Source organism: Mchenga conophoros, linkage group LG8 (genome assembly GCF_057382185.1).
Source record: "Mchenga conophoros isolate Kocher_MC1m ecotype Shallow Benthic linkage group LG8, M_conophoros_male_GT1.1, whole genome shotgun sequence".
Classification (NCBI taxonomy): domain Eukaryota; kingdom Metazoa; phylum Chordata; class Actinopteri; order Cichliformes; family Cichlidae; genus Mchenga; species Mchenga conophoros.
Window position 1 is genome coordinate 27,665,452 of NC_140533.1, and position 27,062 is coordinate 27,692,513.

Below are 27,062 nucleotides of genomic sequence, written 5' to 3' on the forward strand. Positions count from 1 at the left end.
AAGGTACCAAGCAAAACGTTCTTGCAAATTAGGAGTAAAATCTGATGTTTTAGTGCTGTTCACAAGCCATTATTTGCAAGTCTCAAGTCTCTAACGGCTGAAATTGATGTTCTAACGTCCAATAAACACCAAATGGTCTCCCCAAAACAACTTGTGTTATGTTATATGGTTTGTGCTGTATTGATGCTCCACAATTAGAGCACACTCACTTAAGAGGACTGTTTCAATAAACATGAATAAAAACAAGTAAAGTGAAAACTTGCTCAGTTGAAGTCGATAAATTTGAACTTTATTGTTTGTTACAGCTGGATGCAAGACTCGAGTCCCAAACCTCGACTCTGAGTCTTTATTGTACAAGTCCAAGTCAAGTCTGAAGTCTTTGGTTTTTTGAAGTGTAAACGGTTTTCAATGCATACTAGAATTGTTATCTCTATTGTACACTGACTGAAATACTTCAGAGAACAATAAAAAATAAATAAATGATATATCCTGATATTGTTATTGCAACAATGATGACTTAGACCTCCAAAAGTCACACTGAGTTTGCAATGTTTACCTGTACGCAGTGTTTCAATGAACCAGCAACTGTTTTCACCTCGGTGATGCCTTTGGTGCTTAGTTTTTAGATGATTCTCACACAGAAGGAGGCACAGTAATATCTGAGTAATCAGAAAGCTAAAGAATGGAGTGGAAGGGCGGGACTATTACTGTTCCAGTTCAATATGGTGAGAGGGCCACAAACAGGGACTGCCATGATTCAGCCTCTATAGAGCTGTAGCTTTAGTAGAAAGAGAACAATGGCACATAACAAATTTGGAGCCATGTTTAAACATTTAAAAAATTAAAAGTGTGAAGAATCATAACTTAATTTTACAGCGTCATTTATTTCAAATCAGAAAAGAAAACTCCACTGAAATAAGATCATTTAAATCGTCTCTATTTGCTGCAGCCCAGTTGTCAAAAGGGGAAAAAAAAACATTACTTGGTTATCTCTCCTCGACTTCCTTCTGATTTGCTGATCCTCCAAAATAAACATTGTTTTGCTGGTGGGCGGGGCTTCAGTGGCAGGGATATTCCCTCTCATTCACATTGTACACAGAGTGGACAAAAAATGAACCTTTATAATACAAACATCCTCCAGTGTAACAATATACATATATGATAGAACATAATGAACGACACAGGAAATCATTCCTGCCTGTTGCCATCTCTCTGTACAACTCCTCCATCTAACACGCTTTTTAAAATAATTTTGGAAAATTGTGGAAAAGTTCAAAAACCTGAGGTGAAAAAATGCACATGGACTGAGATAAAAAATCAATAAATAAAACAACTATTTCTGACGCTTATTTTTGAAAATCATTGTAAAGCTCAAGCATTCACCTGCTCATCAAGTCTAACCTTGGTAGCATCTGGTAACATTTACATTGAATGCATTTATTCATCCTTTTGTATGTAGATGCTTTTACTCAGTTGATCCTTAAATTTTGGGTCTTGTGCGTTTTCCATTTCTGCAGGAGATCAGTGAATTAGCCAAAGACCTGTATTCATTTATAAAATGTGTCTGCGCACTAGTTTTGCCTTTTTAATGAACTGAAGCTGGGATCAGAGTGTCAGTGGACACTAATCAGTGTTAAAGAGCTCTTTGTTTACCTTCAGGGACATGAGCTGGAGGCTTAAGATGATCCGCGACTCAATCAGCTCCACAAAGAGCAGAAAGTGAATTATTATGCAAAGCAGACTTCAGCTTGACCTTCATCCTCTGCTGTCAGGCGGACCCCTTCGGCTCGACTGGACTGATTTTAGACACTCAGTTCCTGAAAAACACACCTTATAAACCTCTTTATTAACATTATATTCTTTTACACTTTTATTTTTTTTTAATGCTTAAACGTCACTTACAATCAACTGTTCTCCCCTTTTTACTTTTGCATGCTGAAACACGCCCCATTTTTTTTCCCCTAGAGGCATCTGGGACTGTTTTAGTAACAGCCCGGCCCTGCTTTCACTCTTCCATTTCCTGCTTCCTCATCTGAACAAACCTCACGCTCTGCATACGTTACTTTATCTGATTCCATATGAACGACGCATTTCTAGGCATCGCTGAGCCGACAGCAGTCAGAGCTTCATTGAAATAAGTGGGGCAGCCGACAGACAGTGAGTACAGATGAACTTACAGAAGCACTGAATTGAAACTCCGGCTTCCTTGTCAGCGGCACGTCAAATTTAATCCCTCATTCATAACAAGTTCATACTTTGTACACTTATTTTCCACACAAAAATGTGTCACTTCAGCTCGTTGACTCAATTTAACACAAAACTATCAAGTTAACTTGTTCAGTGATCCAATAGCAGCTTTGTGTGCAATTATATATGTCAAAAGCCAAGCTGAGAAAAAACATATTCTGAAGATTTATTGCCACTTGCGTAACTTAATTCCTTGCATACACTAACACAAAAAAAGCCGTCACATAAGTAAAAGTGCCTGCTATGTGAAGATTCATAATTTTACAGGTACCTCTGCTCTCAGAGCTGCTTGCATGATTCAACCTTAATTTTGACATTTTGGAGAGCGTCGGTCAAAGGAAACCCGTTTTAAACCATATAGTTTTCAGAGTCCACAGTTATTGGTTGCTTTGTGAGATTAGTGTAATGTTTAGGAACTGTGGATCCTAGGGACAGCCTCTGCACTCCTGTCCCATTAGTCTGTGGTACAGTGTCATACCTTTTTAGATTGATTAAAAAGAAGAAGAAAAAAATTATAACAACGATCTGGAAAGGAAGTTTGTGAACAGAAGTTAACAACAGCGTTGGCCAAAAGAAGGAAACTTAAACAAAAATGCCGCACATCGTGCAGCGAGCATGTGTAGTTGCACATACTGCTGAAAGTGCTTTAAAGCATGAATTCTTGAATTCTTCAGCTGTTTAAGATTGTTTCAGTATCAAAGTGAAGCCACTGATAAACCAGTCCATCCACCTGTGCAGAGCTGAAATAACAGCTAGAGTTAAACTGGCAAACTTCTCTTTCAAAAAGTCAACAAGAGATATCTACGGATGTGCAGCACAGATCAAGTCTCATTCATTAAAAACACGCTATTCAGTGGGAAGTATTTTACTCTGAACATCTCTACTAATCATAGATGAATAATCATAATGTCTTCAATATTATTGTTAATGTATATTAGATATATTAATTTTTATATTAAAATAAATATATAAAAAGTTAGATTCCAGTTTGTTTATATAAATGGGGAGTTCTACTCACACACTAGTGTTAGTTATGGGGTTCCACAGGGTTCTGTGTCGGGACCAGTTGTATTTATAATATTCGTGCTTCCCTTATGCTATGCCCTATTAGAAGGCACAGCATGCAAAGCAGTCCATATACACAGGACTGTGCAATAGTTTCAGGCAGGTGAGAAAAACATGCTGTAAACAAAGGGTGCTTTCAAAAATGGAAGTGTTAATCATGTATTTTCATCGATCAACAAAATGCAGTGAATGGATAAAAGAGAAATGTAAAACAAACTCGATGATGTTGAGATGTTAAGATGTTGTCTGTGGGGGCCAAACCATCACTTCCAGTACTCCTTGTTCTTCTTTACACTGACGATAGTTCTTAATGACTTTGGCTGTGTGTGTTTGGGGTCGTTGTCCTGCTGCAGAATACATTTGGGGCCAATAAACAATCATTTATATTTCTGAAAGCTTTCTTTGTTTACAGCATTTCTTCACACCTGCCTAAACATGGACTTTCTACCAAGAAAAAGTTTGTCTTCATTTTATTTCTACTATCAATTACCAGTGTTATGACATCAGCGTTTCAGCCACATCTGCTGGGTGTTTATGTTTAAAAATTGCTTATAAAGATTTGGTTTTAGACGGTGCTGAACAATGACATGTACAGTTTTCTTCTTTTAATTTAAATCTACGTTTGCTAACAATATTTAGAAATTCTTTAGAGAATCTTGGCAGTGCTCAGCTGTGGCAAACACCTAACAGTGGCATCAGAATTCAAAATCCCCTATGACGAGTTCCCCAGTCTAGGCCAAAAAGTTTAGATTCCCCAAAAGATCAAGTTGAAGCATTTTTTCTGCACAGAACTTTTTAGATGATGATAGTTTATCTCATAAGTTTCAGATCCTTTTTGTTTCTGACTTGCAGGAAGAAAAAAAATATTAACCTCGGCCTTTTCAAAGACAAGCCTCGATTCACGCATCTTCTACAACTTCTAAAGACCTGAACTCTCGACTTTGCTCACCAAGGTTTCTTCAGGTGTTTTTTGGGGGGCGGCAGCAGAAACGTAAAAATGTGGAGCACATTGAGATTCAACACTTCGGCTGACATCAGTAAAAATCTCAGAACAAGTCTGGAGACTTTTGTGAGGCTCTATGGCCAACGCAAAGATGATCTTCAGCAAGCTTCTGAGCATTTCATGCATGCAGCAGCTCTAGTTGATAAAAAGCATGAGGATGACAAGATGGCCCAGGCTCTGTTAGGTGTGTTTGGAGGGGCTATTGGTATAGTCTTTGGGGGTGTTACTGGTGGTGTATGGGCTGCTTTGGGAGCAGTTAGTGCAGCAACTTATGCCAAGTTTTGTGGCAACGTTAGTGCAGCAAGTGCAACTGTGGGCTTTGTAGGCGGTGTCTTTGGGGGAGTGGTGGGAGGAGCATTTTCGGGGTTTATTGGTGGATCAGTTGGTGTTGCAGCTCTAGCAGCGGGTATAGAAGCTCATGGGATCGTGAGTGATTCATTATGGTTTACTGTTGGCTTCGCCACTGGTGGTGCAACTGGTAGCACATTTGGCGGGTCAATTGGTGCAGCAGGTGGTGCTGTTGGTGGTGGTTTTGGTGCTTTGCATGCTACAAAAGCTGCAGTTTATCTGGTCAGAAAAGCCATCGATTTTCCTTCTAAAACAAAAGTTCGAAAAGGAAATGGAAAGCTAACGAAAGAAGTAGTCACCATGCAGAAAACTGGAGCAGATTTCATTAAAAGCATCGAACCGCTGGTGGACGAGCTAAAAACGGTGCAAGAGATTTGTGACCAAATGGCCTCCTGTGATGCTGTGAAAGGCGTCGCTAATCAGACTGCAAAGACTCTGGCTGCAGTGAACGCAATGGAGAAAACGATGAACCACAGTCAGATGGAGGCGGACGAGTCAGAGTTTCTCCGCTGTGTTAAAGAAGCATCGAGCCAATGCAAGATAATCCCTGTGGAGCTGCAGATGATGAGAGAGGAAGTGGAGAAACTTCTGGTTTCACTGTAGAAACACTGTTGCTGTCGGTGAAACAGGAGCTGTTCTGTTGTCTTGATGGTTTCATCTGTTTTACGTAGCTGTTCATTTGTTATTTGTTTAGTTTCTGTTTTTAACTGATCATTTTGTAGTTCTTATACGCTCTTCATACAGAATCAGCTGTGTTAATATGTTGGCTGTCTCATCTTTATACAAAATACTGTTATACTAAATTCTAAATTCAGAATCTGCACGTTACACTGGCAAAAACATAAAAAAAAAAACCTCTAACAAAAAGCTTAAAGTGGAATGACAGAATGACAAAGTTAAAAGAAATTAAAAATAATTACAAAAATAAATTATCTGGATCTAAAGCAGTTATACAGTAAAGTGAATATTTAACATACAATTAAATAAAAAAGATTTATTTATATATATATATATAGATAGATAGATAGATATTATTTTGTTATAAACAAAGATGTTAAGATTTCGCAGCGCCCCGCAGCCAAATCTTAATCTCCTGGCAGTCGTGTTGAAAGAGAAGTTTTTTGTTTTTACATTATAGCAGCAGTCAAACAGGATCTATAATACATGGGTAAACCTGTTTGTTTTTAGAACATGTAAGGATTTGTTAAGTTTGTTTAAGTGTATGAAGCTGTGTTTCAACTGGATTAAAAATGTCACTGGGGAGCTGCATTGATTTTATTTTTCTGTCTAGGATTTGACTGTAATGGTTGTAAATTTCCTCAATCCTGTTTCCACTTCAGCTTTATAAACTGAGTCACTGTGACCATAGTGCCACTGCCACTGAAACATTTTTATAGCCACATTAACCAATTCTTTCCCTATAAACTTTAACCACTTTAGAATCACCACCCTCCATGATCTCAATTCTTTAACTTCTTCATTTCTATTCAGTGCATGGGGATCTGCCAGGCCCAGGAGCCATCGCCAGTCCCCTTCGAGGCCTTCACCGAACCGCAGCTCAATTAATGTCAAAGCATCACCTTTACTTACTAAAATGCTGTCAAACCTAAAATGAGGATGTGGGCCCAGCTAGTAAATACCTATTTGTCACACTAAGGGTTTTCTGAATAATAGGCTGTGGGTTCAAATTCTGACCAGAGCATGTAACCAGTAGAGGTCTCCAGGCTAGGCCCCTGCCTAAAGCCTACCTATGAGTGAGAGATATAGAACTGAAGCTATGCGGGGATGGGCATCCAGGTACACACCGGCTCACTCCTGGTGGGTGCTTGTCGGGACCTGGAACCTGGGGCTCGCTTGGGCCCCTTCGGGGGTGGGGTGCCCTCGACCTCTCAGCCTGGGGCTCGGTCACTCTGGCACAGATGGCTGCTGGCGGTGCTCACGGGCACTAGGTAGAAGTGAAGATGTAAATGCAGCATCACAGAAAATCCTTATGATCACTGAAACCGACCAGCTTATCGATTTCACAACAACAGTTATCTTTGGCTACAAAACGAACAGACGCAAGGAGCAGTACCAAGTTGAAGCAACAACTGTGAAATGTGCACAACCTCAGATTTCTTAGATTCATCAACACAGGCTGGGAACCACATCTCACATGGACACAAAATAACCATCACAGCACTTCTGAAAGAATTAGTCCATTGTACAGTTGCCATGGTTCTGGATCAGTTGACCCAGCATTTTGAGTTTACTGTGTTTTTGTGATTTATTTGTGTTGTAATGTTTCAGTTTTCTATTGTCGTTTTTATCCCTACAAAACTAACTTTATTTCTCATGGCACTGATCCAAAATTCCCCAGAAACATTCTTGAGTTATTCAGCTTCAAGCTATAAACAAATATTGGAAATTTGCAGGTTGCTCATCCAGCACATTCCAACAATGCCGTAGTAGATTGAGATCTGACGATTGTAAATGCCTTTGAGCACAATGAACTCATAGTCATGAAACCAGTTTTAGATGAAGTGAGCTTTGTGATAACTCATGTTATCCTGCTGGAAGTAGTCACCAGTATATGTGTACACTGAGTTATTAGGTAGGGGTGGACTAAGTGCTTGTACAGTAGTTGAAGAAGAGTGTCAGTATTTTTTAAAATAAAAGGAAGGTTGGACACTGGCCTATAATTACTTAACACAGCTGGGTGAGGGGATGGCTTTTTAAGTAATGGTTTAATTACTGCCACCTTGCCATTAATAGCAAAAGTTTGGTTGTATTTTAGATCAAAGCAATAACTAATGGAAGGATTTCCTTAAGCACTCTGTGGTCTAATAAACAGATGGTTTAGAGGAAGGACCTGTTGAAGTTAACTTAAGGAGTTGCTGTACATAATAATATATAACATACAGCAACATCTGAGACAGATGTGAATAACCTTTTTCTCTAACCATTTTATTTTAATCATTGGTTGTGCTGAAAAGAAACCTGATGAATATTAAGATAACCCAGCTTTACAGAGTCCTATAATGTAGAGCAACAGGCACTTTGAAGCTCTTTAAAGGCTTAATGAAGCCCTTCAAAATTAGTAAGATGCTATTTCCTCACCAACCTATGAATCATGTGTTTTAAGGTGTGTTTTTGTGAGTTATACCAGGCACAGCACAGCAGCCACAGTATCCAGGGTCAAACCGATTGAAGAGATGACACTTGTCAACCCAATCACAACAAAGTGTGTAATTTGATGGGATGTTACACTTTGCCTCTCCATTGGGTGAAATGGACACACATTGATATATTTTTATATTATATATATTTAAAGTTAAGAACTCGTTAGTGACCAAGGAAGGTATGAAGTCTCTAATTCAGGCTCCTTGTACCCCAGTGTTAGTAATGACTCTAAACATTTTTAAACATGATGATTTTCACGTTTGCTTGAAATAAAATATCTCCCTCTGCTGGTACAGCAGCTTAGGACAACTTGCAACTCCAGCATGTGTGTCCATTTATTGTCAACCTCTGAGGGAGTAGAGTCGAGGTAGTTGTGCTGTACTGTACAAGCTCATGGCGTTGAAGATGAAGAAATATATCCTTAAACTTGGAGCACTTTTAGAAAGACATCTACTGTAATGAAATGTATTGAATGTATGAAATGTAAGCATACAAAAGTTTGAGTTTTAGGATAGACACAAATAAAACAGACAAAAACCCCAGAACAGTATAAAATGTTTTATTTGTTGAAATGCAGAAGCAAAGTAGAAGCTTGCTGTTTTTGTACTTACACAGTAATAAAAATAAATTAAATATATTATAAATCTTTCCCATAATTTTTGAGACCTACTGCAGACACGGAAAGAGTGATGGGACGCTGCGATTAAAATTCTGTTTAAACTAAAACTAATAAAAAAATATCAAAATGATCCACGAGTCTATCAGCTTTTTGCCTTTGAAGATGAATTTTCTGGTGAGGCTCTGATGTCTTAGCGGCAGTAATGAAGCGCTCGTGTTACCTCTCAGCTGAGTGGCTCGTTCTTCCATGTAATTGTCTTGATTACCTCGGATGGCATCCAGTGTCATTAGCGCTGAGTACAGCTAATAATTCGCCCTCTTTAACATTTAATCACTCAAATCACAGAACATTTCTACAGTCAGTTTGAAGTTTATCCAGAGAGGCGCCCTAATGCAGCAGAAATGTGCGTGTGTGTGTGTGTGTGTGTGTGTGCATTAGCTTATGTTTTTGTCTCTTTAGGGATCTTCGTGCATGCATTTCCACCCCTGCATTCGTCCACATGCTTGAGAGTGATAAGACTGTCACCATAGTGAGTCAAATGCGTTGTGCTTGTAAAGCCACGATGATGAACCCAGTCCACGTTGTTGTGTTTCAGAGGGAGATGTCTGAGGATACCTGCAGCTGTTGCCCTGGTTTCCACTTGGCGCTGCGTCGGCCGACGTCCCCCCGTCTGTACGGCTGATTTCTCAGATCTGACGAAAGAGAACAAACACGAATAATCCACGTGAGACAAGAAGCTTCAGAACAGCCCGCTGACATATGTCAAAGGCAAACTAAGGGCCTGTTGGGCTTTATTTACTGAGCCATAAAATACATATTTCTACTCATCAAATTGGCCATAAAAAAACAACAACACAAAAACAAACAGGAAAATGCGAAGACGTCTGGTATGAAAGAGTCACTGCCAAGCCATTCTGGCTCTTATAAAATCTTAATTAGAATCTGTGTCAGACATGGATAGAGTGTGGGACAATGAGCCCCTCAGCATAAGCTTTTAAAAGACCCACAGAAGGCACCAGCGTGTTCTTTTGCATTTCACTTTTTGTCTCTCAGTTGTTTTTCATGTCTTTGTGGTATTTTGCACATCTTTGTGGGTGTGTGAGGCTGCTTTGTGGTAATCTTTGTTGTGTTTTGCTGCTTTAAAAAAAAAAAAAAACACCTTTTAAACCTTTGTGTCTTTCTCACCTTCGTCTCTTCACAGGTGTGATGTGATGTACGATCAATCTTAAAAGGAATCTATTACGCTGATTTCCAACTTCGTGTTTTTGTTGTTGGACGTTACAGGAGTAACTTTACAGCATTCACAGCTCAAAATAATCATTGTAGAGAATTATATGAATGTACTGTGATCAGCTCATCTAAAGATATACTTCAGCCCCTCCATCATTTAAGCTTTCTCTTTTCTGATTGGCTACACAGAATGTTTTTGTGGGTACTGCATAGAAAAAACTGTAATTGTAATTTAAGTGTTCAGAGCAGGCTGTGCTTGTGATGACTGATACATACACTGACCAACATGAACCTTCCAACACTTTTTAAACGACTGGTAGAAGTATACTTTTGGACAGCATAGCGTAGTACAGAGATGTCGTACGTCCTGCACCACAGATTGAAATAAAAAGGGAAGAGCTTTGACAGTTTTTGGGTGAGTAAATTAGTTTAAAAATCACTGTTATCAGTCTAAGAATTAGCGTATATCTCCATTACCGTTGTTTGTTCAATTTAAATTCAGCCTCTAAGTCATTAAATGATGTTATTTAACAAGCCTGTGAAATTCTTGAGATAAAGTCTTTTGTGCTGCGGGCCTGCATCAGCAGGATTAACTACAACTCAACAAACTCCACACAGCTGGACGTTGTGTGGCTCTGAAACCAGGACCCATTAACAAATGAGGCAACAGTGCTAAATGTCCTTTACTTTAGTTCCCTTTAATATATTGAATATATCTTTATTATCCAAGCACTCTAACAGTACTTTTATGACTGGAAACAAGGAAAACATAATAGATCTCCTTTAACCTTCAAATCCAAGACAAGCATATTCTACAGCATATTCTTGTGTTTTAGTTTGAGCTGCTCTCCTTCTCTTTGAAAGCCATTTAAAGTGTGTCAGAAAACCTCTGGAGAGAACTCAGTCACGAGGCATAAATCCAATAAACAGCACCCAAAATATTCCTTCAAGGGCAGACTGTCTGGGATACAGTTACATTGGGAAGGCAGAGCAGGACAATTTCTATGCAGTTTTAGTGCCATATAATGTGTTTCTAATATTTTGTGTTTATTGTTGTTATTCACTGTTGAGTTTGTCTCATGTCCATGACTGGAGCAGAAATAGAAGCTGGGCTCAAAGGATTATAAGTGACCTCTACACTCTGTATCCACCATCTCTTCCTGGTTATAAATACAATGACAGTGTCATGATCAGCAGGAGCGGATTTGAAAACATCACCTCTTCACTGAAGACAGAGTCGCAGAAGAGACGAGAGGAGCGTTTGGCAGAGCGAGCCGTGAAGGGCACGGATTTAAGAGCTGAAGACAGAAGAGAAAAAAAAAACAACAGGGACAGGAAGAGAGGAGGGACAAACAAGGGCACAGGAGAGGGATGTAAGCCTTAGTGAAAGTTTGTTGAACTAAGGAAATTTAAAAAAAGAGCACTGCTGGAGAGGAAATAGGATAAAATGTTAATGAGATTAACAGCTGCTTAGATAAGAAAGTAAAAACACTGAGGACGATTAGTGTGAAAAAAGTGTGTGACAGCAGAAGGTACAGAAAAATAAAAATGAATGGACTAGAGCGTCCATCAAAACTAGAGCTGGAAATCAGGAGATAGTTAGCTTAGCTTAGTCAGCGCTCAGTGACGAGTTCTTGCTGTTGGGAAAAATCTGTACTCTCCAATCGGTTGGGGAGTGGTTGCTGGAACACAACATAAACAAGTGCAGAGAAACAGTTTGTGGCTTATGTTGATTTAGCTGCTGCCTTTCAAAGTTTGTAGACAAAACAAACAAAAAACAAAACAAATTAAAAAATCTAGTTCTAATCTATGAAAAAGTGATCAGTTTAGTTGTTAGCTAGTTAATTAGCAAGCATTAGTGTGTAAGTGTTGCTATGTTAGCAGCTAAACTTCACTTGATACAATGTTTGAACTTTAATTACGTAGCTGTCACTGTGTAGCTTTAGCACCACACGAACCTGTAACTGCATAGCTGCATCTTTCTGTTGCCTTGGCAGCGTGAGCTCTGTGTAACTAACCCCTCCTGATAATTGCTGATAACGGTTCACAACACATATACAAAAAACAGACAGTTTGTTGTGTACCTGTGATAATGTCCTCGATGGCTCCGTCTTTCCCCTCCCTCACCAGAGGAGACATCTGCCTCTTCTTCAGCTCTGCTATCAGGTCCATCTGGGGCGGTCTGGGCATCATGGGACCCTGAAACAACAAATCAGATTTAGTTGAATGCAACTTTTTACAACATGCTTTGAGAGTTTTAGTTCTTTTTATGTCCAATAGTCTGGTCGTTTTTATGCATGAAAGTTATAATCTCAAGGAATGTCCTTAAAGTGTGGAAGTCTGATAGGTGAAGAAGTACAAGCGGTCAGCAACACAGAACTGATCAAATGTTTCAATTCGAAAATTAAAACTAACTAAAACAAAAAGAATTGACCATTTTAAGAAAGAAAAATATTGTCTTATTTTGAATTTGATGGCAGCACGGACCATGTTTACCACTTTCGTTAATAACAGTTCATATATGACTGGGAACTGAAGAGAGCTGTTTGGACATCGAACAGGGCAGTCCAGCTCCAGGCTTGTTCCAGATCCAATACCTTATATTATTATATTTTATGGTAGTTTATCTGTCTTTGTACTTGACATGGCTGACTGGAGCATCACACTAGTTTTTGTTGATACTTTGACCTTTTAATGTCGTGGGTCTTTGTACACATTTCTCTAAAAGCAAAGCAGTTTTCCTCTAAACTGAGATCATTAATGTCTCTACCAGAGGAAAAGGGCTTTCAGAAAAGAGTATTTCTCTCTGTCCTTCACTGAGAAGAAGTACTTTTTGAAGGGTGGTGTTTCCCTTGCTGAATATCACTTTAAAAAAAATCAAAAAAGAAAGGGCCGACAGATAAAGTCTGAGGTCTACTGTCAGCTTTTAAAGTGTTGTTGCAAAATGACACAGTCTAATTATTCAGGAGAAAATCATCTTTATGTGCTTGGAAAGTTTGTAGACACACTTGAAAGTACTTTTCCTGCACTGACTGTTTATCGTTCCCACCTTGTTCCCCATGACTTCAGGTTTAGGAGGAGTTAAAGGAGCCTCGTGTTGCTTGTTTCTCTGCTCGATGTCCAGCTCTGCTTGCTGGCAAACACAAAACCAATGTTTCAGAGGTCAGATTATAAACAGTCACTGATGGCTGCAGGTGTAATGTAAAAGCTCTTGGTGCATATCAGTGAAGCAGCTGTCTGTTATCTGACCTTGTACGCTTTGATGAATCTGACAAAAATAGGGAAGAACATAGAGGGCGGCGTTGTTTTGGGGTTTTCTCCGAAGTACTCCACAGCTGAGTCATAAGCATCCTGCAAAAGAAGGTCATGATCAGCCATGAACTGACAAGTACTTCCTGTTCCTAACATTGACAGAGACAAATTTGGATAATTTCCTCAGGGATTAATAAAGTATTCTGATTTTGATAATTAAATCCGACCTGTGCGGTCTTTCCATCGGCTATGAGACCATTGAGCAGCTCCACGTTGGTGTTGAGAAAACGCTGCAGCACTAGATTGTCTTTTTCTATGGAGAACTCCCTCTTCGTCCCCTCCATGCCTCTCTCCAGAGCCTGAAGGTCCTGCAGGATACTGTCCACAGAAACTAAAAGAGACAAAGACTTCAAGGTGAAGTTAGAGCTTCAAATTAACATTCTTATCATTGCTTATCAAACATCAACTAGATTATGATGTACTTTAGAAGACTGAAGGGTTATGCAAGGTGTTGCATGAATAAAGTGATTCTACTGCTGTCATAACACCTTGTAAGCATTTGTCATTTTATCATCAGTGTATTTACAATCTGTGGTATTAGTTTAAACTAAAATGTATGTGATTAAAGTTTGACCACATTTAACGGTAATAATAAAAGTTTCAAAAGTATAGCCAATAACTCTGGCTTTGTGTAGGTTTTATCCTCTTGGTCATCTCAGACATACCAGTCAGCATCTCCATAGAAACTTCTAGGTGTTCTCCAATTGTTGGTGAGCGGTTGCAGTAGTTTCATGTCAGTTACAAGGTGAAAACATGGTGCTACACTGAAAACGCCCCATGACTGCTTTGGTTTCTAGCAGGTTGCCTTAATCAAGTGTAGTTTACAAGGGAGATTCAGGCTACATCCACATGTACACGGATATTTTGGTAAACACAGATTTTTCTGTGAATTTTGTCCTTTTGTCCTGAGGGTCACTAAAAATAAAGCTTTTCATTTACAGAAACTCTGCTGCATTTAAACGTGGAAAAGAGAAACAGCGATTTTTGTCTCGTAAGATCAAAGTTATGTGCCTTCACCTCCCTTTTGACTACACTCTGTCTTTTTATTTGCCAGCATTTCTTCACACTTAGGATTATATCACCACCTGTTTCTTTGGCATGCACTTGACAGACTTTGAGATCTTTTTGGGGGGCTTTTCATGTTCATGGAGATATTTAACATTTTTTTTAAAACCATTTTTAAAAAATGACCTCAGGCCTACACTCACAGCATCTTGGACACACGATTTAAAAAAGGGGGGTCAGGAAGTCAGAAGTTAAAAAGGCAACACAGGTCAAAACATCCGATTATTACAGGGCTACAAACCACAAATACAGTTAATAAAAACAAGATTTTAGGCCAAATGTTGATCAGATCAAATGCTAGTTTTTCTTTTTGATTTTTTTTTTTCTTTTATAGCAGCAACTCTTGAGCTACTGTCAGGAATCATACTGTGCTGTGCTTTATTTCTTTATTTCTTTGCAGCTTTGTTTCATAGTTTAGAGTTTAATCTATAATTACTTAATTTGGGAGGGAAGTAGTGGATCTGCTTGGATCTTGGACCTTTGTAAACTGTGACAGGAGTTCAGCCATCATTAATCACTGTACACATGTGAGGATGTGCTTACCAAGTGCCGCCTTATCCAGGAAGTGCAGCTCTGTGGGGAAGGATTGCAGCTCTGGGTATCTCTCCTGGATGATGTTGACGATGAAGTGCATCAGTGTCTGTTTTCGGTCTGTAGATTTGGTGTCCAACAGCTTGGGAGAGCCAGCAAAGAATGAAAAGTCTGACATTAGATCGATAAAAACAACAGGTTGCACAAAATATTTTTGAATTATCTACAGAAATAGCAACCGAAGCAAAAAGCCATCTGTAGCTGCAGGAAAAAACTGCATTAATTTTCTCACCAAGTCTAAGCTTTGCAGACGGAAGCCATATGCTGCTCCTCGCTTGCTGCTGTTCATGTAGTTTCCAAATGCCAAGATGATCTTTACATCAGCAACAGACAGAAAAGTATGTTGTCAGATGTGACACAAAGTGACAGCATGTGTGATATGCAGCCCACACAGACTCAAAAATAAACCTGCAGTGAAAAACAAAACTTGAAATCTGTCACAGAGGTAAAACACAAAACCTCTCCCTTTCCAGAAACAACTCATCGTTGTTTTTATGCCACTTTAAATTTAGGAGAAAAAACAACAACCAAAGTTGAAGGAAAAAAATTCCTCCGGGTTAAAGACACAGCATGTTTGGTCTCATATTACACCAGCTGTGCTCTTGCAAGCTTTGGAGGCTATTTTCCCAGAACTGCTGAACTGGACCTGAAATTATTTCCATCAAAGCCTGAAAACACTCTGGCACAGAATAATGTGAATGGGTGAATGAGGCTCATAGCAGAAAGCAGCGTATAAGTACCAGTCTGTGAGACAAATTACAAGGCTCTGTTTTTCTAGTGTTCCAGGTTTCTACCATTAACTAATATCAGTGTTTGTGTATTGCATGTATACAGTGCACTGATACAGCTCACTAACCCAGTGCTGTCCAAACCCAGGCCTCGAGGGCTGGTGTCCTGCAGGTTTTGTGTGTCCTTGATCCAACACAGCTGATTTAAATGGCTAAATGACCTCCTCAACATGTCTTGAAGTTCTCCAGAGGCCTGGTAATCATTTGATTCAGGTGTGTTGACCCAGTGTCCTCGAGGCCTACAGTTGGCCAAGCCTGCACCTACCTAAACTAGTGTTACTTGACATCTTACCACTGTTACTTCATCTAAATATGGTCACCTCTGGGAACAAAAAAACACCACAAAATGCTAACGTTGAGGCTCCATTACAAACGGATGGTCCATCGTTTATTTACAGCTTATGTGAGATCTTGGCTGAATGTGTTTCTGTTGTTTTGCTGAGAGCCCCCCATCAACCAGTATTTTAAAATGAAATTAGAAGAACAATAAACAAATTAAAAATGTTATAAGCCAGGATTTGACTGTAATTTTTAATGCTAATTAGGAGGTCAGTGACTTTGATTCCATTTTGCCGTTGCTGAGGATTCACAGGAAGTCACAGAGAAGCAGTCCTAACCAGTAAAGGTTATTATTTAGTCATGAACTGGAGCTCTTTGACACTTAATATAAAAGTAAGAATCACCTCGAGAATTTTCTTCAGCTTAGTGGAAGACTTGATGGACATCGAGGCCGCGATGATGGCATTCAGTTGCTGTAAGAAATAATGCAAAGATCAGTGCGTGCACATTACAGTATACACTAACATTTTTATTTTAAAGGACTAGTTCTACTTTTTTGTAATTCTCGCAGAGTCAGAGGACAAGAGTGATTCCACTGTAAATATAAAGCCAGAGTGCTGATAAGGAGAAATTTCCCCGTGTTAAACCTCAGTACCTGAATAAATGCCTTTTATTCCTAGAAGTGGGCTTTTATTCAGCCCACTTCTAGGAATAAACTCTAAGAGAATAACTGCCTTTTCCTCGGCATGACTGTGAAATCCCCTGTTGTAAACTTTGCTTAATTCTCTTTCCTCAAATACAGTTCAACCGTGGACTCACAGGCTGTATCAGCTGGACGCTCTCAGGGAAATTGCCCATGAAGGTGAGAGTGCTGATGCGCTGGGAAAGCCGCGGGATCTTGCTAAAGCGCACCATGAAGCGGTCTTCCTCGCTGAGCTCGTCCAGGGGCCTGCCCTCGCACTCGTAGTTGTGGATGAGCTTCATTTCATACTCTGTGGGGATGAAACGCTCCAACAGCTCGAGGAAGTCCAGGCTCAGAGCTTTCAGGTTGTACCTGCGGGGAAGGTGCACGTTCTGAATATAAAGTGTCTTTGCAATATATTCAGATTTTCTTTTTATTGCCGTATTATTCAGCTGATGCACAAACAGGGTTTAACACATACGTCTCAATGACACAGCAGATATCAGAAGCAGCCATTCCTTCTTTACGCAGGGTGATGGCCAGGTTTTTGGCCCTGTTGGGCTCCATTAGAGACACTTTACTGGGACTCTTGTGGGCCATTTTCTTCTTTAGGGTTCCCAGATCTACAGGGGTCGACTGGGCTTTGGTCTTAAACTGCTCCTCAAAGGCAGCCATGTTTAGCTCCTAATAACAGGGTTCAAATACAGAAACAGAGACCATTAAGATTTTTTAATACTCAGATTAAACTTTCACTTTTGTTTACTGTAAGTCACGTAGCAGCCTATTACAGACTAAACTACTTCCTGATAAAGCATGTGACTGCTGGAAAAATTCCTGGAAAATTTGTTCTAAAGATTATTGTAAATTTCGTTTTATTCTTTTTAAAATACTCACAAAGGTTTGCAAATGGAGAAAAGCATGGAAGAATATCCATGGATTTAAGTGATGTAGAATAAATGCAAGTTCCCATGATAATACATTACTGCTATTCCAATGTAACACAAAAACACAGTACTGTCTTAATAGGACTGATTGCACTAATATAGAAGAAAAGAAATGCATAGATTGCATGTTGTTGTTTTCTGCTAAACGATTTGCACCACAATTGGATTAAAACCCAACCTGCAACCTCCACGTCTGAAAATGAAGCCAGTGCAGAAATACCAAAACTACTGTAGTTCCACTTATGGCCACTGGAGGCTGACTCCAAACCAGTGCTCATCCCCATAACTCTCATGTAAAAAATGTCCAACACGTTGCAAAGTGTGTTGACAGCCTGGCACAAAACACTGTTTGGGTCCCTACGGGTAGTTTCCACCATCAACTGTTCAGGAGGTGAGGGTTTATTTGTTTGTTTGTTTGCTTGTTTTTTTAAATAATTCATCTGCCCAGTGTTTGCGATGCCTTTTGTTGGATCTTTAATAAAATTATCTGACAAAATGACTTTCCAAGAACTTTGTCTTCCACTTTAGTGACTTTTCAAGCATAATTAGTCTGTTACTTACTAATTAGCTAATTGTCTGTGTGCTGCTTTTCCTAACCAGACTAGCTAGACTTAGCTGAAAACTTAGCACAGTACCCTCTGACTCCAAAATGCAGCAACAAAAACCAGCAGGTGTGATCATGTTGGCTGCGTGCATCTTGTAAGTACTGTCCATGAAGGAACCCAGGTCCAGATGTTTTTGGGACAGCAGAGGAAACATGAACAAACCTCTAAGATGCACTCGTCGTCCACCTCACTGAAGATTGTTCCTGCGACCTGGTTGGATTTGAGGGCCTGCCAGTTGAACAGCGGCATGCGGTATTTGGTTTGAATGGCCTTCTTCTTTTTACAGTCTGTAAGAGAAAAGTTCGTATTGTAACAGAGATATCTTCCTAAATATTGCGTTGGGGAATCTGCCGTTTGTTACTTTCACAAGAAAAGACACTGAAATCATTACTAAAAGTTCCCAAAGTGGAGCTGGAAATGATTACCAAGGCAGGAAGGGGGTAAAACTTTGGTTTCTCCAACATGTCTCCTCTCTGTGGTATTTCTTGATTTTCTATAAAGTTCAACATTTTTTTAAATCTCTACAATCAGTTCGATAAAAGCTGGAAACTTTTGCTTGTTGTAATCATTCTTCATTTTCAAGTTTGATGTATAAAAAGAAAAAAATCATCTCTTCTTTAAGATATCAAGGACAAGAAAATAAAATATGAACCAAAATTGCTAAACCTGATTGTTTTTAAAGACTTACTAAGACCTTCATTTTGCTCTGATTGTGGACTCACTTGAGGTCCCTGCTGACGCCTCCGTCCTACCGCCTCCAGAAGGCAGGAGAGCTGATGGTGGTGGAGGAGGTGGAGGTGGAGCTGTGGTTGAGGACGGAGCTGGAAGTGGAGGAGGAGGGGGAGGAGGAGCTTGTACCGACTGTGGAGGAACTTCTGTTGTAGGAACAGCCTGAAGGTTGTTTCCTGTATCAACCTGATCTGCAGCTGTCAGGAAATAGTCTACACATCAACTTGCAGTTACAGTGTAGCTGTAATTAAGGAATAAATCTGATTACACGAATCAATATCCCATAATGATGCCCGTCAGGGAAATACAAAGAGCTTCTAATTATCCGCACACCAAGGTCTGAAGTATCATCTCGGACTGGCGATGCACTTTTCGGACTCAATGGCGGTTTCAGATCTTTTGATCTCTTATCTTGAGTTACAAAAACAGAAATTGGAGGTAGGCCTTGTCTGTGTGCAGGTAAGTTACCATGAAGATGTACCACCAGCGCATCACCTTTGTAATGCTGTAAACCCAGAGTTCACCCTGACGTTACCTGGATAGGTGCAGCACAGCTATCTGGTCACTAAAAAAAGGGAACTTCTGAATCCAGCTCATAAAACTCAAACTTGAATTGTTCACGCTGTGAGTGTATGTGTGGTTACTGAGGATTTAGGAAGGTGTGATAAAACATTGCCGACCTTTCTGCTTCTTGTTCTGCTGCACCACCTGAACAGCTAGGTGTCCAGAGGAAGAGCGCCCCATTTGGACAAGACCCTGGTCCACCAGAGCCTGAACTTTGACCTCGAGCTCCTTCAGGGCCTGGGTGTCTTGTTCTTTCTCCTGCTTGAGCTCACGTTCTTGCTCTCGCTGCTGCAGCAGAATCACCTGCGAGCGAGACTCCCGCAGACTCTCCTGTGACACAGAGCATAAGTGTCTTTAATCAGGCTGGACCAGTTCTGTCAGCTTAAAAAAAAGAAATATGTGATCTGGTGTGATCGTCTTGGCAAAAGGACATGCGTGCTCACAACACTTTGGCTCATTAATATGCAGATTTATGCAGCTGCAACACTAAACTCTAATCAGATCATCTTCACCAGGTGGGGTACCTGCGGTGAGAGTGCTGCTATGTGCTTTTTCTTAACTAACGTTCACAAGAACAATCAGTCTCTCCCTAATTAAGCCAATTAGTTCCTCTATTTTCAAAGCTGTACTTCAACGCCAACACGTTTGTCTCTGCATGCTACATGTCTGCTACTAATTTGAACTCATCAGCCTGAAGTGAGAAAGAGAATTCAGCATCTCAGGAAGCATTTCTTTCCTCGTTAGCATTCAAATATATGCAGAAAGGTGCTTAAAAATCAAATCACATCTCTTCCATGTGGCGGACATGTGGTGTAGGTGTGAGGTTTCAGTATACTGTAGTTATCATAGTGGGTCACAGCTTTGGGACAGCAAAACAGGGAAAATTAAATTTGAGCCTAATGGAAAAGAACAAACGGCTACAGGTTACTGAGATACTGGCAGAGCTGAGCGATTGATTTTTTCCTCTCTGTAAAACTCAAAAAACAAACAAAAAGACGAAGATCGCTGCCTGAGCTTTTGCCCTTCCTCGTGTTGGAACCACAAACAAAAATATCAAGCAGCAAAAAAACTCTATAAAGCAGAACTGAGTGGTTTTTAAGTCTTTATCAGTAAATGGATTTGAACTGAGCCCTGATCTAAAAAACAGGTTCAAGCAACTCTGAGTTTAACTTTAAACTCTGAGTTATCAGTTCTAGAAAAGCTGATCAGTTATTTCAGACTATTATTAAATTTAGCAAAACTGCACTTTTTATTTGACTTTATCTTCCGCACAATTTAAAAACAAAGGAGTTCAAATATTTTCTTTTTGTTAATGTTTGGAGTAAAAACCATAAATGTACTGTACTCTTTAAAAAGTGATTACTTGTGAACTATTTCTCTTCTGGTGTTTAAGAGAAGACACAGATAAAAGCACAGAAACATGAAATGGATTATTATGTCTCTATTTAAGGCCTTTTTTTCTGTTACTAAGCCACATTCGCCCATTTACCTTATTCTAGGAACCTTTATCTGTCAGGTGACACGATGTGGATTCATGTTTGATATGTTGGCTCTGATGTTTCTGCTACCATCTGACTGCTTGGCACAGTCTGTGTTTCTGTATGAAAAACATGTAAGCATGAACTTGCTGTTCTCTACCTTCAGGAGCTCCACTTCTTTGGTGGTCTGAATGAGCTTCTTCTCAAGCTCGGAGGCTTTCTCCATCGCCTCAGTCTCGGTCTCCTGAAGTCTGCTGGTGAGCTGTGACACCAGAGTGGTCATGGGTAATGGGTAAATGTATTTTTACACAGAGAGCAGCAAACATAGAAGAAAACTAACACTAAAGTGGACTTATAATGTATTACATTTTCTCTCATGTATGTACTGCTTGTGTAATTTTGAATTCCTACATGATTAATATCACAGTAATGTTTAAAGTTTTCATTTACCAGACAAAGTCATGAAATTTCACCCAAACATTTTTCTGTATAGATAATCTAAATAGCAACCGCATGTTGCTGCTGGAGAGTTTAACACATAGTATGATTTTTTTCTTCGGTAGCTTAATTAAAAAAAAAGAAAAAAAAAAGTATTTTACTAGAGAAGGAAGCTAATGTGAATAAGCTAGGCTAAGGTAGTTAGCTTTAGAGCCATGAGTCTATCAGCTTCCTGTTAACTGCATCATTCAACAGATTCAGCTGCTGCTTCATTTGTGTGATACAATGTGGCAGCCGTGAAATTATTTAATTTCTTAAACACAAAAATGGAGGAAATGTCTCAATTAGACTTAGACTTGGATTAACTAATAAGCTAGCTGCATTTAATAAAAGAAACAATTACAGTTTTGCTTTAAAGCAATAAAGTTGGAAAATATTCAGGTTTATTTCAGCTTGATGTATTTCCTGTCATTCTGTAGTGTTTTTTGAAAGGTGAATAAATATCAGCTCTGACAACGACACTGCATGTAGCAGGTCCATGTGACCATTGCACCTGTGAGCGTGCTCATCCACACTCACAGGTTTATTTGCAAACCTGTCCTGGCCAGACTGATAGAAATCATGCTGATATGATACAGACTGTCTTTAAGGTTAGTTTGTATTTAATGCATTTACATCCAGACCTGCGCGTTGTGTTCCTGCAGTTCCTCCATGTGTTCTAGCAATGCGTTCTTGGTCTCAGCGTCCTCCAGCAAAGCGCCAACATCGAACACGTTGTCCAGGTAGGCCTGAATCTGCACCAGCAGCCTGTCGCTCTCTGTGAACTTTAATTTCTACAAAGAGAAAACACCAGAGTAAAAAATAATCAACTCAGTTTAACTGAAAGCTGTGACTCTGAGTCTAAGATAAGTTTAAAGCTGTTAATTTGGCAAACAAGTTTACACTTGCCTCCAGGTATTCATCCAGGCCATGCTGCGTGAACTCGTACTGGAGGTGGACTCTGAAGTTCATGTTTTCCACTGAGTGGACCACAATGTTGATGAACTGCATACAGGCAACCTGGTGGCAAAAGAATTCATTTGTGCAACAGGAAGCAGCGTCACCTACTCAGACCAGTGTCCGACACCATCACCAGGACCATCACCAGGACAGGGGCTACAAGTTTAAAAGTTTACCCGCGCGACGTAAAGAAAGTCTGCTTACAGAGAGCAGAACGTCAGTAGAGCTAATGAAAGCGAGGAGGCCAAACTGCTGACACGAGCAGCTGCTGCACAATATTAGACACGAGCTTCAGAACACAACGTGTGAACAAGTACCGCTGACATAAAATGTTTCACACAGGCTCAGTAATGTTCACTTTGGTGGAAGGCATATTTTGTGACCTCAGACCATCTGCTTCTCAGTGAAGTTGTTGGTAATTGTCCAGAGTTTCCCACTTTGAGTTTGTTAAGTTTAAAGAGGCCAATTAAAAGTTCTGCAGATTTCAAGCGGACTAAAACGCAGCTCCAGACAGCTGGCAGCCGCTCCTGCAGCTGACTGAGGAAACACTGAAAACCGTTAAAACTAAACTCGCTAATTGTTCTTTTTTTTCCCAATAAACAACTGCAGCAATAATCACTTCTCAGGGGTGAAATTGTGTTGCGTTTCTTTTTGTTACTACAAACTCATTAACTTTAGTTATTAGATTGTTATCTTGGGCTCCAGGAAGCTGCAGTTTGCATTTTTCTTTTTTGCTTCCTGATCGATTCGTTGATTAGTCGAGGAGTTTTGTTTCTCCCGTCTCCTAAAGTAACCTTAAATAAACGCCTCTCCTGCAAATTTACGACATCATTAAATTAAATTCTGAATTCGTGGCAGACTTTGGATTACCGTCCTCAGCTGTTCTACTTACAGCTCTGATCTTGTGTAAAAGAAAGTGGAGAACAAACTTTTAGGAATACACAAGCCTTCTTCACAGCACTCTGCATATTATATATAATTGCACACAATCTGTCTAATTAAAAGAAAAGCTGTCATTTTACAAAAGGCTCAGCCTGAAAGCTTTCAATTATAAAAACTAATTACCCCTATTCTTTATTATTTTAGCTTGTTTTTGTAAATTCTCACACAAAGGAGGACTTTTTGTGTCCCAGAGCAAATTGTGCACATAAATAATAGATTTATTCTTTTTTTTCTGGCAGTTACCAGTATTAGAAAAACACCACCAGTCAACTCCAACTGAAGCCCCATCTCAGGTCTACAGTTAATCAATCAATCAACAAATGATTTACAACAATCTGCTGCAGCTGTACAGACACGAGGAGAGATTGTTAAATCACAGATGTTACAAACACAAACATTTTTCAAGGGAATTTCACATCCCTGATGATTATGCATTTCTTTAAAAAATCATATTATTACTGCAGAGTAAAAGCAGGTTTAATTTAGGGCCTTTTTTCATGATTTGCACACCAAATTCAAAGAAAATGTTCATTTTGAAATGACGCTGACAGAGCATCAACCTGGAGGGATGTAGTAATGTCAGTTTAGAGCTGACCTTATTCAACCTGAGGATAACATCGACACTCATTAAGAGGCCGGAGACTGACCAGGTAGATCACAGAATAAACGTTATTCCTGATGACAGGAATTGTCTACCTCTGTCAATTGCTTAAGGGGACTCAACATCTGGCAGCTCCACATGTTGGATTTGGCAGTTTTTATGCCAGATGCTCTTTCTGACACCGCCCCAAAGGGATCTGTGTCTCCTGCTGGGAATAAATCTGGGATCTTTTGCTTGTTAGACAAAAAACTGAACATTTGCCAAAAAGACAAATGTGACGTATTTTTATAGATCAGCTGAATCTCGTTGCATGAAAACTTTAGGACAGCTTATAGAGCAGGTTCAGAATAACAAACGTATTACTTTGAAGCCCTGCACAGTCTTGCTCTCACATTATAGATTTACCTGATATTTAAATCCTGTCGTCTTCCAATTTAATCACACTCTTTTTCTGGTTCTATGTCATGTTTTTATTTCCTGTTCTTTTGTTATCCGTGCACTTTTCTTTTTTATGTTGATGTTTTCTACTTTACATATAAATGTTCATATGTTGTCATTACATAGTGAACCTGAAAAGTGTTTTGCATGCATGTATTTGAATGCAATTGCTGCTTTACCATGAAGTCGATGTTGCTTTCTTCATTGTGGAAATACTCAATGAGCTTCTCGAATCGGTTTTTCTCCCCACAAACCTGAAAACAATAATAATAATAATAAAGATCAGATCAAACAGCAGCTGAGTATTCAACCCTCTTATTCTTTTTATTGTGCCCATTGCAGGTTTATAAATCTAGGTGACGTCCGTGGAGATTTGGAGCTTGCTGCCTTCCCCGTGTGTGCACACATGGGGGCAGTGTGCTCACACAGAAACATTGTTGCAGCCGTAACGATGCATCAGGATTTCAGCAAACATGCGGTCTAATCAAACAGCGCAGCGTTGAGAGAGAGGAGGCTCTGTCGGCTGTTTGTGGAGAAATTCAGCTCATTTCAGGGACAAACAGAAATAATGGTTGTAATAAAAGCAGCACAGGATGATTGCAGCTCGCTCTGCAGGTGTAAACAATCCCCGGTGTTTGTGTGCCGCATGATTTCCTGGCAGAGAAAACGTGGCTTCTTTATGACTGTGTTTTCCTAACTGCTGGCATGTCAGCAAGTTCCCTGTCTCATCCGTTGCTGTGTGGTAATCTACCTGCCCCTTTCTTGCCCACTCATGTCCACTGAATAATGCACCAGGCCAATCGAACAGCCAGCACAACCCTAAACAAAGCCCATGTTCTGCTGCTGAGGGACACATGAGCCAGCTCCTGGCCCCGCGCCCGGCCGCCTCTATCGCTCTCCCCATCTTCTTCCAGCTCTCGCCCACACACACATGCCGACACTGCTGCGGCACCGACGACAAGCTCCGCTCACGGTGACACTCGAGTCACAGCTCTGATAATCAATGCCACATTAATCAAACGGGTTAAAGCTGATGCAGCCAGAGGGTTTACAAACGGACGGGTGTTTAATTCATCACTTCATTTTTTTTAACATGTATATAGAAGTCTTTTTAAAGAAACTCCGCAAACACCAAAACATGAAAGAATGGCATTGACCTGAACACACAGAGCTGCTTTAGAGATGACAGGGGTCTTATTTTCTGTCTTAACAACTTGACGACTGGCCAACCAACCAATTCCCAAGGATATTGCGTGGTAGGTGAGATTTCAGAGCATCTAAAGATCTCCGAATGGCATCCATTCATTCATCCATGCATTCACAGGAGGACAGACCCATGTCTCCTCTTCAAGCTGTGCCCTGCAGGCCCCATGGGTGAGGCCTTGCCAGTAGGCACTCCCCCTCGCCTGCTCCTGGCTCCAGGGTGGTGCCCCGGTTACTCTATGCCAGGCAGGGTAAACTGGATCCTGGATTTTTTGTTTTTCATGTCATCATCCGAATGACTCTTCATTTGCCCCTTCACCCAGGACTAATTTGCCTTGGGAGACGTAACCAAGTGCAAAAAGCCCCGAACAACATGGCCTCAGAAGCAGAAGATCAATCAAACTCAGTACAAGAGAAATAGGGATTATTTTAAACTGTGAATGATGCAAAGCTACCGTAATCAGATCCTTTAATAAAAAATGCAGAGCGAGAAATAGAGAAAAGATCCTCTTTAAGTATAAATTGAAATAAAATTGTTCTGTGTTTTGTACTCCTCCAGGGTAAATCCATTATTTAAAATGAGCTCAAATGTGAGATGTGCTTAAATTTGAATATTTAAATTAACATAACAGTGACCAAAGAAGCAATTTAATATGAGGGGTCAGTTTAGCTCACTGTAAGCAACTGAAAGAAATACTTAATGGGTGTCTGCTTGTTGCAGAGCAGCTTTTGACTTCCTGAATGTTTTCTCCTGGTTCAGGTTTAAGCTTCTGTCTCCACAGCCACAGGAAGCAACAGGTGCTGCTTTCTCAATCAAAGACAGAAGAAGGTCAAGGAGAGGTGAGAGGCCACTCAGCAAGTGTTTCACATATTTATACCTCTTCGGTCAGTGTTGTTTGGCAGAGGAACAGCTGGACGGAGCAGCTGACGGCGGACAGCTCGACCTGGGGTTCCCCCATAACCTGCTGGTATGTGAGTGCTGTGCCATAGATCTATGTTAAGCTTCTGATCCCTTAAGTGTGAATGTGAGATGAGTCATCACTGCTGAACACAGAAAGAAGGTCTAAAACCATGGTTGGCTTTGCACGATCTCCTTGTTCCTGTGTGGGGTTTCTCTGGGATTCTAATCAGTCCAAAGACCTGCTTTTAGGATAATCTGTGATTCTAAATTGGCTATAGTTATGTTAGACCTGTGATGGATAAGCAGTCCATCCAGGATGTATCCTAATAACAAGGTAAGCCCTAGACCTCTGAAATGAATATGTGGTTCAGAAAATTGGAAAACAAAGCAGATTTTTGCAGCACAAATTATTTACTAAATGACCTAAACTTTAAATTTCAGCCAGATCAGCGGATTAACTGATATTTTCCATTATATTTTAAGTTATATGTTCATATTATTTTGGTAAGAACTCATAAAAACTACATATAATGAATGTGAATAAAAAAATAGTCATTTTAAAATCACTAAATATCCATATGAGTCTTAAAAATCCTAAACTTTTCGTGCTGTAAATGAGATACTGGTGGAGAAATCCCCTTTACAGCGAGCACCCAGCTTAAATCTAACGTGCATGTTTTAGTATGGAGGGCCAAAACTTCAAAAATTAAATAACAAAACACATCATTACTACTAGAAGCTGTCTCAGCTTATTTCTGGTCATCTTCTTGTTCACCAATGTTGATTAAATCAATCAGAAGCTCAAATTAATTCAGTTAATTAATGTTCA

The 27,062-nt window shown here is 39.9% G+C and overlaps 2 protein-coding genes across 4 annotated transcripts in view; one reads left to right on the top strand and one right to left on the bottom strand.

Moving 5' to 3' along the window:
* The first annotated feature begins 2,014 nt into the window (after positions 1-2,014).
* LOC146568951 (uncharacterized) lies at positions 2,015-6,442 on the top strand. The gene is made up of 2 exons (XM_085283447.1): positions 2,015-2,157; positions 4,165-6,442. Exon 2 carries the CDS (start codon positions 4,310-4,312, stop codon positions 5,264-5,266), a length of 957 nt encoding a protein of 318 aa, XP_085139573.1. The 5' UTR covers positions 2,015-2,157; positions 4,165-4,309; the 3' UTR covers positions 5,267-6,442.
* A 1,926-nt stretch (positions 6,443-8,368) lies between these two features.
* The window catches only part of fmnl1b (formin-like 1b), a 37,237-nt gene continuing 18,543 nt past the window's right edge, over positions 8,369-27,062 (bottom strand). The window contains exons 10-27 of one of the 3 annotated variants that reach the window (XM_085285390.1): positions 24,309-24,383; positions 22,098-22,208; positions 21,833-21,982; positions 20,872-20,973; positions 19,350-19,563; positions 18,663-18,866; positions 18,103-18,227; positions 16,873-17,075; positions 16,529-16,763; positions 16,114-16,182; positions 14,875-14,955; positions 14,595-14,724; positions 13,154-13,317; positions 12,924-13,025; positions 12,724-12,807; positions 11,759-11,873; positions 10,893-10,972; positions 8,369-9,136 (exon numbers count right to left, since the gene is read on the bottom strand). In XM_085285390.1, the coding sequence (XP_085141516.1) occupies positions 9,131-9,136; positions 10,893-10,972; positions 11,759-11,873; positions 12,724-12,807; positions 12,924-13,025; positions 13,154-13,317; positions 14,595-14,724; positions 14,875-14,955; positions 16,114-16,182; positions 16,529-16,763; positions 16,873-17,075; positions 18,103-18,227; positions 18,663-18,866; positions 19,350-19,563; positions 20,872-20,973; positions 21,833-21,982; positions 22,098-22,208; positions 24,309-24,383 (2,250 nt within the window). In that variant the 3' untranslated portion in view covers positions 8,369-9,130. Of the gene's footprint in view, positions 9,137-10,892; positions 11,357-11,758; positions 11,874-12,723; positions 12,808-12,923; positions 13,026-13,153; positions 13,318-14,594; positions 14,725-14,874; positions 14,956-16,113; positions 16,183-16,528; positions 16,764-16,872; positions 17,076-18,102; positions 18,228-18,662; positions 18,867-19,349; positions 19,564-20,871; positions 20,974-21,832; positions 21,983-22,097; positions 22,209-24,308; positions 24,384-27,062 lie in introns of all 3 variants that reach the window. The other 2 variants (XR_014893673.1, XM_085285389.1) reach the window with 2 other exon arrangements.